This window comes from Hemiscyllium ocellatum, chromosome 26, assembly GCF_020745735.1.
Source record: "Hemiscyllium ocellatum isolate sHemOce1 chromosome 26, sHemOce1.pat.X.cur, whole genome shotgun sequence".
Lineage (NCBI taxonomy): Eukaryota > Metazoa > Chordata > Chondrichthyes > Orectolobiformes > Hemiscylliidae > Hemiscyllium > Hemiscyllium ocellatum.
In genome coordinates this window covers 50,224,820-50,237,350 of record NC_083426.1, presented here as the reverse complement: position 1 = coordinate 50,237,350, position 12,531 = coordinate 50,224,820, and the positions used below count along the sequence as shown (strand labels likewise).

Below are 12,531 nucleotides of genomic sequence, written 5' to 3'. Positions count from 1 at the left end.
GCATCAGCAGTGGGAGGATGTGGGAGAAAAACAGGGCTTCAGTTTGTAGTTTAGCAGTTGAGGGCAGCCTGTGGGCTTTGGAGTGTAACACTTCCTCCCAATTTTCCACGGAAATCAACAGTCTCCATTTTGGATATAGTGTGGATAAGGGGCAGAGTACTGTGCTCCCCCATCTCAGGAAAGCATTAATCTCTACAGACCTGGAAATAATACTGATTTATCACAAAGAAAACAAGGACTGCTCAGTCTAAACCAAAGTTTTTATTGCAGGATACAGATTGACTCATCTACATCTATATACAACAGGACTGCCCCTCCCCTAAGATTTAATTTACAATGCCCGTGAAGAAATGTACATGTCTATAAAGGCAATCAGAAAACCCCTTAAAATAAATACTGTGTTCCACATACATCACTGAATATAAAGTGCCCGCACATCACAGCTACCATACTGCTAGGTTTCACTTCCCACCACACACACTGTCCTTCCTAAACAATTTCAGCAGCTGAGAGAAAGGAGCTGAGCAGAATGAGTGACATAATTGGATCTCGAAGTGTTCGTTCAGTCAGTCAGTGTTGACTGGACACGGGCCATTCCCAGGATATTTGCTAGGGATTATTCCAACCTCAGCCTGGGCAAGTGGTTTCTTGCATAAATGGGTCACAGTTCTGCGAGGCTGGGCTTATGCCACATGTGGAAGAGCTGGCTGGCTGGAATTCCCAACCTCCTCAATGGGGGTCCCTTCAACAAAAGTGACAGTGGTTGGGGCATGTAATACAAAGGTAACCTCAGTAAATATTTGCCCAGCCTCTCTCTCTCAGCAACTCTGCCCTCTCTCCAACCCTCACCCCAATCAAGTGTGCAGTGACAAAAGAAGCTGTCCATTTTGCTTTCTTTTGTTTCTGAGATGAGGGATGGCAAGTAGGGAATGGTGTTTTTTATTTGTTCTTAGAAAAAAAGAAATAAAATGAAGAGAAAAGTTTCAATGCACTTCAGGCTGTGTTGTTTGAGAACTCTGTGCAGCAGTCCTAGGTCTCAGAGGAGGGAGTCATCTGTGCAGCCTCCTTCCAGCCCATATCGGAATTCCTGCAGGTTGGAAACGCCATGGAAGTGAACAAAGGCTGCGACTACCACCAGAACGTGGAATAGCTGATGTGACTGGAACTGGGTAGAGAAAAGGAAAAGTGCTGGTTAGGAGGGCATGATGGCTCAATGGTTAGCACTGCTGTCTCACAGCACCAGGGATCTGGGTTCAATTCCAGCCTTGGGCGACTGTCTGTGTGGAATTTGCACATTCTCTCTGTCTCTGCATGGGTTTCCTCCAGGTGCTCTGGTTTCCTCCCAAAGTCCAAAAGATGAGCAGGTTCAGTGGATTGGTCATGCTAAATTGCCCATAGTATCCAGAGATATGTAAATTAAGTGGATTTGCCATGGAAATGCGGGGATGGGAGTGAGTCTGGGTGGGGTCTGGTGTGAACCTGTGGGGCCAACAGGCCTGTTTCCACACTGTAGGGCCTGCTTCAGCATGGATTGTTCCCAGTGTGCTCAGACACAACACAGAAAAGTGTTCATATTTCTTCAACACCATTCAGGACCTCAACAAGTGCACAAGCCAATGAAGCACTTGTCTGTGAGAATGAAGAAAACACGACACACAATTAGCGCACAGCAAGTCGATACTGAGCAGGACTTGTTTTTTAATGCATGTTTTGAGGGCAAGTATTGATCCAGGGAGGAATGAATGCAAAATACCACAGTAGCTGAAAAGAAGAGAGAAGATGCTACAACTACTCAGCAGCAGTATCCCCTCTCATTTTCTTCACTCCTGTGCAGACTTCCTAACAGCTTCTCAAAGCAGCAGTTATGCAGTAGCATGACAACTGAAGTGTATGGGGCTTCCCAGCAGCTGTGTGACCAGGCAGCTCAGGAGAGAATGTCGCTCAGGAGCTTCAGAGAGAGCAACCCAGTGAATGTTAGCATTTCAAGCTTCAGAATAGATTTAAACAATGTACCCATTGAGTCAAAGCTCAAAATAAATACTAGCTCGATTGTAAACAAGGTACAAGACATTCTAAATGAAAACCGAAAGAACTGCGGACGCTGTAAACCAGAAACAAAAACAAATGTTGCTGGAAAAGCTCAGCAGGCCTGGCAGTATCTGTGACCGGACCCGAAATGTTAACTCTGACTTCTCTTTACAGGTGCTGCCAGACCTGACCTTTTCCAGCAACATCTGTTTTTCTACAAGACTTGCTATTTGTCCCGTTGAAATGATCCAGGAAATAGCAGCTTAGAAACATATGGGAGAGGGGTATCTGGAGCACAGCAGGAGTTGCCAAGCAAGGCCAGGCCAGCTCCAGTAACGGAGGGCGAGAAGTAGCTGAAGAATTGATTTGTACATTACCCATATATCACATTTGCCGGGGAAGAATCGTTCTGGAATCCGGGCAGCATATAACCCAGCCCCGGTGATGTACATTGCAGCCATCAGGAAGAACCAGCCCATCTGTCCAACAGTTGTGGCTTTGACAAACCCCTCAGCGATCGTAAAATGGAGAGTGGGGACAATTCCACTCAGGCCAAGACCAAGAAACACACCTGCACAAACAAATGGAACAGTCAATAGGCATTACACAGTTCTCACACCGATGTGAACAACACTGAGCATAATCTGCACATTGACTGGGTACATTTGATACCCTGACTATACGGACTATACTCCTGCTGCCCACACTGTCAAACAACAACAAGTTTATTTGTATAGTGTTTTTACTGGACTAAAAGTGGCCAAGGTATTTCAGAGAAGTGACCAGTGGGCAGCAGTTGACGAGTTGTTTTAGCATCGTCGAAAGTTGTGGCACTGGGAAAGCACAGCAGGTCAGGCAGCATCTGAGGAGCAGGAGAATCAAGTTTTCGGGTATAAGCCCTTCATCAGCATCCTGTCTGAGCTGCTGTGCTTTTCCAGCACCACACTTTTCAACTCTGACTCTCCAGTATCTATAGTCCTCGCTTTCTTCGAGTTCTTTCAGCAGATGATCAGGTTTGGTTGAAATGACGGATAGTCTTCCAGGGGTGAAAGGTTTAGAGGGGGATTTCCAGAGCTTAGGCCTAGACTGATGAATGCACAACTGCCAAAGGCGAGGTGATTAAATTCAAGAGCTGCCTATGAAGTCAAAATTGGAAGAGTGCAGAAATTCCAGAGGGGTGGAGATCTGGAAGAATCTCCCCCCAGCTCTTCCTGTGGCCCCTCATCTTTCCCTTTACCTCTCCTGCCATCTGCCCCAGAGCAATGATGGAGCTGGGGGAGCAAAGGGGGATGCAGAGACATGGTCGAGGGGTGTGGGCAGGAAGGAATGAATGCAAAATACTGCAGTAGCTGGAAAGATGAGGGAAAAAGAAGGGCTAAGTTGTCTTTAAAGTTTTTGTTCATTTATCACTTCAGTTTCCTCAAAGGTTCTGACAAGAGACCGGAAAGCGATCAGGTGAGAGCCAGCCAGAAAACATTGGAGAAGCATCTCCACTGACAGACAGCACAGGCACAATCAGTGAGCAATAATGTACACTAGGATACAGGCAGGGAAGGTTTAGATCTATTTAAGTAGGAGTGTGTAAGATGGGAGACTAAGACAGCTCAAATGGAGTGGAATGGACATGGTAATGAGCAGCTTTTGTGATGGTATGGATATGTAGCGAAAACCTCATCTCAGTCTAATGTAACTGCGAGGGTGAAAGCTGCCTCCTTTAGTCTCAGACAGTTGCCAGCAAGAGGGATGGAGTTGGTGGTTCAGGAACAGACATTGTGGTGGGGACCAAAGACAATGGCTTTTACCTTCCCAACATTCAGAGAAAATCACTGGTTATCCAGTACTGGATGTTGAACAACTGTCAGGCAACTGAGCAAGAGAGAAGATATGGAGGGTACAGAGAAGATACGGAGGGAGGGGAGACTGCGCACACTGCATCGTATGCAGGAATCATACCGCACACTAACACTGCTCTCATATTGGCTCCACTCACTGGCTGCACTAGACCCTGTCACTCCTGGTACCCACACTGTCAAATGACAACAAATGTATTTGTGTTGTGTTCTTACTGGACTAAAACTGGCCAAGATGTTTCACCGGAGTGATCTGTTGGCAGCAATTGACGAGTTCTTTCAGCAGCATCAAAAGGTGTGGTACTGGAAAAGCACAGCAGGTCAGGGAGCATCCCCAGCCTAACCCTGTTCTCATATCGGTTCTACTCACTGACTGCACACATATTCACACATAGACGATGCACACTACAAACGGAAACTAACTATTTGACTGTTCACGATATACATTTTGGTTATACATTGTGTGTGAACTGTAACATGCAAAATCAATGACAGTATATGCTACACAGCTTCTGCAGTGTATAAAATCACTGTGCACATGATACTCAACCATGTGACTCTGCCAAGAGGGTTATATCAGAAACAGCGACTGTTCCACCCCCTGATACTGCCTGGCTTACTCGGTTCTTCCAGCCTCCTGCTTGTCTATTTTGGATTCCAGCATCTGCAGTTTCTTTTATCTCTAAGTCAGTATCAGATACACAGAGCCGCATGACGAGGTGTCAGGTGAGAAAGTACTGGCACAAACAAAGAACTTGCTTAAGTCTGCGGTTGTCATTATAACCGATAGATTTCAGCTAAATGATGGAGACAGCTGAACAAAAAAACAAACTGGCTGGAGGTGATGTTAGTGACTGTCACTTCTGTAATTAATATCCCACCCTAAGGAGTGGTAAGGAAGCAGACTGAGTGAAGGGGGTCATAGATACGATAGTCAATGGTTCCTTCAGTTCCTCTGTAATGGCTGGCATGATTCTCACCTGCTCTTGTCAGCCGATGTTTGGGAGTGGCAAATCGATCCCACTGAGCGACAATGATGGCTGATATTCCCAGAGCACAAACAATGCCGAGGTAGATGAGTCGGGGCTGGGGAGAGCAGTAAAAGGAGTAATATAACCAGGGCACAAAGCTCCCCATGATAAGCAAGGCGATTCCAGAATAGTCCAGTCTGGAAACAAACAACAAAAACATGAAAGGCAGAGCACGTGATGGAAGTGACATGTTAGCATATCAGTGACAAACATAGCAACTTTTCATTTGCAGTGTAGTAAGATGTCCCAGGGTGCTTCATAGGAATGTTATCAAACAAAACTAGGCTCCAAGTCACATAAAGAGACAGTAAGGTAAATGAGTAAAAGCTTGATTAAAGAGGAAGGCTTTAGGAGCGTGTTAAAACAGAGAGAGTGAGAGAATTGGTGAACTTTAGTGAGAGAATCCAACAGCTTAGGCCTGAGGGTGGCCAATGGCAGAGTGATAAAAATCAGGCCTGTGCGAGGGATCAGTATTAGAGAATTGAGAAACTGAGGGTGTAAGTTGCTATAAACCAGATTCCTCATCATCCCTCCTCACGCAAGGTCCAAGTGCCCAGTACTCACTTGGAGAACGTTCTGGAAACTTTCTCAGAGTGACAGTAGACCGTGTGGAAGAGCCAGGAGAAGCTGAGGCAAAGAACAGCTCCCAGGAAGAACATGCCAAAGACGACCTTCTCCTGCAGAGGGGCCATGAAGTACATGTTTGGCCTCAGCAAGGTCAGAATTCCCAGGCCCAGGAAGAAGACAAAACCTGTGCAAAATGAAGGGTTCATCAACCAATACACTTTAAAGACATTGTCTCACACCACACCGCCCTCTGGTTAGGAACAGAGTGAAAATGTCACTGAGTATAACACAAGGAGACCTGTGCTCCTCTTTCCTGCCCCCTCACACACGCGTACCTGACACGCATGCTCACACTCTTCCCACTACTTACACCCTCACACACACTCCCCCTGTTTTGTCACATCTGGGAAACGTGGTTTAAAGATGTGTTGATAATTTATCGATTAATAACAAAAGAGATCTTGGAACAAAACCCGGAAGTGACACAGGGGGCAACCATTCAGGGAAATTTCTACTCCCCCTTACCCAGCAGATGTGTCCAGATGTTCCCAGTCTCTGTGTGGATCCTGAAGATACTCTTGAAACAGGCTCGGAATGATGGCATTGGTGGCCTGTGCCCATACAGCAAATAATCATTGTCCTTCAGCCAGTCTGGGAGTACATCATAAGGGATTACCCGCCAACGACCCTCCCAAACCTGCAACACAGGATAACAATTATCACCAGCTTCCTAGATTACCAGCAACGGTTATCAGCCACACCATGTATCACTGGCACAGCGCCTGCTCGTTTTTAAAGAGTACTGATTTTCAGATGTTATTGCCTTCGACAGATCTCAGGCCAGGTAATCAGACACAAAGCAGTCAGCAGCACCGTGCCAAGGAGACTGTTTTCAGAGGCAAACATTAACTTCACAGTTAGCAGGGCATCACCCATTCCATGTAAAAAGTGAGGACTGCAGATGCTGGAGATCAGAGCTGAAAAGGTGTTGCTGGTTAAAGCGCAGCAGGTCAGGCAGCATCCAAGGATCAGGAGATTCGACGTTTTGAGCATAAGCCCTTCATCAGGCCTTTCCTGATGAAGGGCTTATGCCCAAAACGTCGAATCTCCTGTTCCTTGGATGCTGCCTGACCTGCTGCGCTTTAACCAGCAACACATTTTCATCACCCATTCCATGGACCAGCTTAAGGTTCTGAATTGGATGTGTGACAGGGTTTAGTGCAGCTGGTGAGTGGAGCCGACGTGAGATCAGGCTTAGCATGCAACTGTTACACAGAGTCAAAGAGAATATCCACGGGGACAGTGTGTCACTGTATGAGGGGACAGTGTACCACCTACCTTGTACTCTGATACAGTATATCACAGAGCTGTACCTTGTATACAAACTCCTCCATCTTCTCCATTGCATGATGGGCCTGCAGTGGCAGAGTCAGCACTCGCACCTCCTCTTCCTCTTCTTCCTCAGGCTGTGTTGTTGAGTCAGTTTGGAATTCCATGCCCTATAAAATAAAAGCAGTGTCTGTCAGCGTGTGATGTGAAATGTGCCACTCAGTCCAGCCAAGTGCTGCACAATCCAACACGAACAGTCAACTACTGGCTTCCTTCACTGTCTTGTTATTCTCTATCATACATAAAGACCTTTTTGGGGACTGTCCCATTTAAACAACCCTCTATTGCCTTGTGCTTCCCCACATATGAACATAACAGACTGCATACCATAGGCTTTCAGATAGAATCACACAGCAGAGAAACAGACCCTTCATTCCAACCAGTCCCTGTCAATCCTAATCCCAAACCAAACCAGTCCCACCTGCCTCTGTTTAGCCCATATCCCTCCAAGCCTTTCCTAGTCATGTACCTATCCAAATGTCTTTTAAACATTGTAACTGTACTCAAATACACCATTTCCTCTGGAAATTCATTCCACACAAAACACTCTATAAAAATCTTTCTCTCTCACCACTGAGTCTTGAAATCCTAACCCCAGGGAAAAGTCACCTGGAAAGTACCTTATCTATGCCCCTCATGATTTTATAAACCTCCTACATTCCTGTGAAAAAGTCCCAGCCGATCCAACCTCTCCTTTATAACTCAAACCCTCTATTCTCAGCAACAGCCTGGTAAATCTTTCTAAATCCTCTCTAGCTTAATAGTAACCTTCCTTTGACACAGTGACCAGAACTGGACAAAATACTCCAGATTGGGCCTCACCAACATCCTGTACATCCTCAACATGACGTCCCAACTCCTACACTCAAAAGATGTGAGCAATGAAGGCAAGTGTACTAAAGAATCTCACAGAGAACAGAGTGCCAAAGTAGAGAAGTACTCATGAAGTTGTACAGGTCTTGGTCAAGCGATATCTGGAGTGCTGTGTTCAGTTTATGTGTGAAAAAGGATGGATTGTGCTAGAAGCAGGCCATGCGGGGATCCTCTCGAATCATTTCTGCGATGTTGAGTTTACCTAATGAAGAGTGATTTGGCTTGTTGGGACTGTTTGTTGGAGTCTAGAAGAAGTAATCTTATTGGAATGTGTGAAGATCCCAAGGGGGACTTGAAAGGGTGGATACTAGGAGTATAGTTCTTTTTGTGGGGAGACTAGAACTAAGAGATAAAGCTGAAAAATAAATCACCTCTCTTGGAAAGTGGAGATGGGGAGAAATGTTTCTCTCAGGTAGTTGCTAATTTGTACAATTCCCTTCCCCAGAAAAGCAGTAGAGGCTGAGTCAGTGAAGATTCAAAGTTTAATTTGACGGATTTTTTGATAAACAAGGAAATCAAGAGTCGTAGGGCAAACAGCAAGGCCACATCAGATCAGCCAGGATCTAAGCAGAGCAGACTTGAGAGTCGAATAGCTTGCTCTTGCTCCAACATCATACATTCCTAATCTGACCCTAGCCTCTCAATACAGACTATTCACATGGTTCCCTATGGAGCCCTGGCCAATGTTTCATCTCCCTATCCCATGGCTGCACCAACTTAGCTCAGCAATCCAGCCTGGTTTCCTCACCGCTACAGACTCAGTGCTAATGTCGTTCAAGAACTAAATCACAAGACCAAGAGACATAGTTTCACTAAACTGCTTAATGCGTCCAGTCTAAGATCAACCACACAGCCACAAAAGGCAACTTCTGTTCTAAACGTACTGCAGGTTCAGCTCAGAGGGCTTTTATCTCACAGTCAGATTGTCATATCGTCGAGTCTAACTCCTACACAAAGTCAAGACTTTCTTTTATTTACTCATGGGACGTGAGGCCTCACTGGTTCGACCTCCTCACACTTCAGGACAGTGGCAGAGTTCACTATTGACCGGAGTCCCCAGATCACCTTAAAAGTAATGCCATGTGATCTTTTATGCCCACCTGACAGGGTCTCAGTTAAACAGCTACTTTGAAAGGGGTCACCTTTGAGCAGTGCACCAAACCCTCTGTACAGTCCTGGAGCAGGAGTCTGGATTCTGTGCTCAGTTTTAACTAGTGCAGGCATGTATTGACATCAAAATCTCAGGAAAAAGACTGTTAAAATGAAGGGAGTGTGCTGATCAGTTAGTCCAGGTTGGGGGACTCGATGTGGAGTGAGAAGGAAAAGTCATGTTTAGCATTTCTCAACTTTCCTAAACTGTACACATCACAGGTCCAGCCACAAAGGCAAGTGTAACCACAACGACCCCTTTCAGCTTACCAACATTGCTGATGCTTCAGTATTTCCTATGGTCTCTGCTAAGATTACAAAGCTGGGGCCAGATCTTCTACATCTCTCACTAACCCTTGTAAGTGCACTGAACCTGTTTAAACACACCAGATTCACCTCAAAGTGACTGTGTGGCTAAACATTAGTTCCTCAGAGCCTCCAGATTAGTCCCTACCTTCCTCAATTGCCATATAAACTCGTGTAAAGATAAATTTTCTGTAAAATATGACCATATAGTTTCTGGCCTTACAAAACCCTAACTTTTCATGGATTCAGTGTAAAAGACAACCTGAGCTTTTCAAGGGGTCAAAAGCCTGAGGGTGTAAAACATTTCAGAACCAAAATATAAATGATGGTAATGATTCCGGTTCATTGTAAGTTTATAATTACATGAAAATGACAATTTAGAATTCAAATCAAAACATTTCTATATTCATCTTTTGTTTCTATTTGTTCAAATATTATAATTATCAGATAATAAACGATAACTAACAGGAATTCTTTCACATTGACAGTTTTTGTTTTAATCCATTATTTATCTAGTGTTTATTTGATTTCACTTGGGGGCTCCCATCAACCCCTTCTTGAAAAACTGCTCTAAAAAGTGATTTTATACAAAATTATAGAAAGTTACACAGCCTAGAACTGAAGGAGAGTCATAACAGACTTGTTTCTCTCATCACAGATCTGTTAGACCTACTGAGTTTCTCCAGTATCCTTTGTGTTTATTTCAGGTTTCCAGCAACCACAGTACTTTACCTGTATTCCTAAACTGCCCTCTCTGTAGAGGGGATCAATTACAGTTCTGGCTTCCAACCAGCCATTCAAACTGACCTGGGTCAGATCTCTTCTTACCCCAAAGAAGCCAGCTCTTTCCCAGTTAGATTTTCTCACTCTGAACTGTTTTTGTTTGATCTTTTTTATAACTAACCCAGATCTAAATCAGTGCTGCCTAAATATTCCTTCACTGACACTTAAGTCACCTGGTCCACCTCATTCTTAAAAACCAAGTCTTGCAGTGGCTCCTTTCACTGGACTGGAAACATACCACTGAAATAAACCTACCTCAACACAGACCAGAGGCTCTTCTCCCTCTCTGTCCTTTACAATGCTACTATCCCAAACTATATACAGATAGTTAAAGTCCTTCCTTACAACCACTTGACCATTCCAGTACCTTGCTGTAATTTCCTTGCAAAAGTATTCTTTTTGACTTCAGTGCACACAGTAATCCGATTTCTCCTTCCTGACACATCCCACATTCATTTTTAAACATAATGGAGGATGTGGACTCAGGAAACGGGATTTTAAGTGCAAGAATGCCATAAACTGTAGGAACACTGAGGCATATTTTAATGCAAGCCCATTAGGCCCAATCACTGTCCTCCTGCCAGACAACCTCAAGGAGAACATTTTCAGTTTTCAGCCATCATTACTGAGCAATCATTTTAAGAGTGCAGTTTAATGGCAGCCTTGGGATGATAATTATAAGTCCATGCACTTTCAAGGCTATGTTTGGCACTGTCAAAATGTTGTGAACACAGCTTTAAAATCCCCTGAGGGCTCCAATACTCACCGCTGCTGAATCTCCTCCGGCCTGGGAATCAGATTTCTCCTCCAGGAGTTCGGTCAGTTCAACGTCATTTCTATGACTGACATTGTTGGAGTCTCCACACACTTCACTCGGTGCCCGTTGGACAGGCATGGATGCTGCAGACAGAGCCTTCTCCTTCATAACCTGGGGAAGGCTAAGGCAAAACACCAAACTTATGTAAGGGAGAACATAAAGACAGTCCTGAGACCTTGCCACATCTGCTCCTCCTGCAGACTGTGTACACCCTACTCTAGATGGAGCCTACCCCACCCATTTAATATCCATCCACCCTCACTACTTAAACCAACCCTCCACACAAAGCAGCATATTCAGATCTAGGATAATGACTGGGACTTGGCTATTTCAGCTAGTCAGTGTCAGCTACACTCATTTGCAGGAAGATTAACCCTTTAGGATAAATAAACTTTCCTCTCACCCAAACACTTACCTCAGGTAGAATCAGATTTCGAAGATTGCTCAAACTTGTTCTCATTTCATTCTGTTGGCCTTTCCCCTTTCCCCACACCTAATCACTGCAATCTGCATCCACACAACAACACGCTGAGATCTCCGCGTTCTTTCAGCTCTGGCCTCCCATGTTCCCAGCACTGATGGTCGTATCTATCTGGGCCATAGCCCCCAAGCTCCTCCTTTGTGGAATCTTTCTGCTCCCTTAAAATTCTCCTGAAGCCCACATCTTTGACCAAGCTTTGTGGTCACTTTGCCCTCATCCCCTTCCTTGGCTCAGAAGCAAATTTGGCTGGATTGCACGGCTTAGGATATTTGCTGGTGATAGAGTGCAAATTGTTGTTGTGAAATAGCAACTTGGTATCAATTTAGAGCTATTCTCTCTCTCCCGTGCTCTCTGTCTCACAAATCTACACCGCCCCCCCCCCCCCCCCCCCCCCAATCAATGATCTGTATCTTTTATCTCTGTACTGCATTCTCTACCCGTTCAGCTTTATTGATCCCAGAGTCTTTCCGCTGTCTGACTTCAAGCAATCCCCCTCAGCTCTTTCCCCTTCTTTTCCCTGACACCTGTCATTGAAGTACTTAAGAAGAAGTAGTCAAGTGTACTTCCCATTCAATAATGATCAGGCTAACTTTCAATATGGGCTGACGAATGGCAGATGGAGTTTAATTTAAATAAATGTGAGGTGGTACATTTTGGTATTGCAAACTGGGGCAGGACTTATGCAGTGAATGGTAGGACCCTGCAGAGTCCTGCCGAACAAAGAGGCAGCACGGTGTCTCAGTGGTTAGCACTGCTGCCTCACAGCACCAGGGACCCGGGTTCGATTCCAGCCTCAGGCAACTATCTGTATAGAGTCTGCACATTCTCCCCGTGTCTGTGTGGGTTACCTCCGGGTGTTCCAGTTTCCTCCCACACTCCAAAGATGTGCAGGTTAGGTGAATTGGCCGTGCTAAATTGCCCATAGCGTTCAGGGTTTAGGTTAGGTGCATTAGTTAGGGGTAAAATGTACAGCAATAGGGTAGGAGAATGGGTCTCGGTGGGTTCCTCTTTGGTGGGTCGTGAGTTTCTTGTGCCAAATGGCCTGTTTCCACACTGCAGAGATTCTATAGAAAGAGACCGAGGGCTACAGGTGCACAGTTCCTTGATGCTGGAGTCGGAGGTAGACACGGTAGTGAAGAAGGTATTTAACACACTTGCCTTCATTGGTCAGAACACTGAATATATGAGTTGGGACATCATGTTGTGGCTGTACAGGACATTGGTAAAGGCCACCTTTGGAATATTTCAGTTCTGGTT

At 45.1% G+C, this 12,531-nt stretch overlaps 1 protein-coding gene across 1 annotated transcript in view; it reads right to left on the bottom strand.

The window, feature by feature from the left end:
* Positions 1 to 242: 242 nt before the first annotated feature.
* LOC132828239 (adiponectin receptor protein 1-like) overlaps positions 243 to 12,531 on the bottom strand; it is a 95,571-nt gene continuing 83,282 nt past the window's right edge. Inside the window, exons 2-8 of the mRNA XM_060845202.1 lie at positions 10,743 to 10,914; positions 6,850 to 6,975; positions 6,002 to 6,173; positions 5,474 to 5,660; positions 4,859 to 5,046; positions 2,406 to 2,599; positions 243 to 1,165 (exon numbers count right to left, since the gene is read on the bottom strand). Of these exons, the coding sequence (XP_060701185.1) occupies positions 1,037 to 1,165; positions 2,406 to 2,599; positions 4,859 to 5,046; positions 5,474 to 5,660; positions 6,002 to 6,173; positions 6,850 to 6,975; positions 10,743 to 10,914 (1,168 nt within the window). The 3' untranslated portion in view covers positions 243 to 1,036. The remainder of the gene's footprint in view (positions 1,166 to 2,405; positions 2,600 to 4,858; positions 5,047 to 5,473; positions 5,661 to 6,001; positions 6,174 to 6,849; positions 6,976 to 10,742; positions 10,915 to 12,531) is intronic.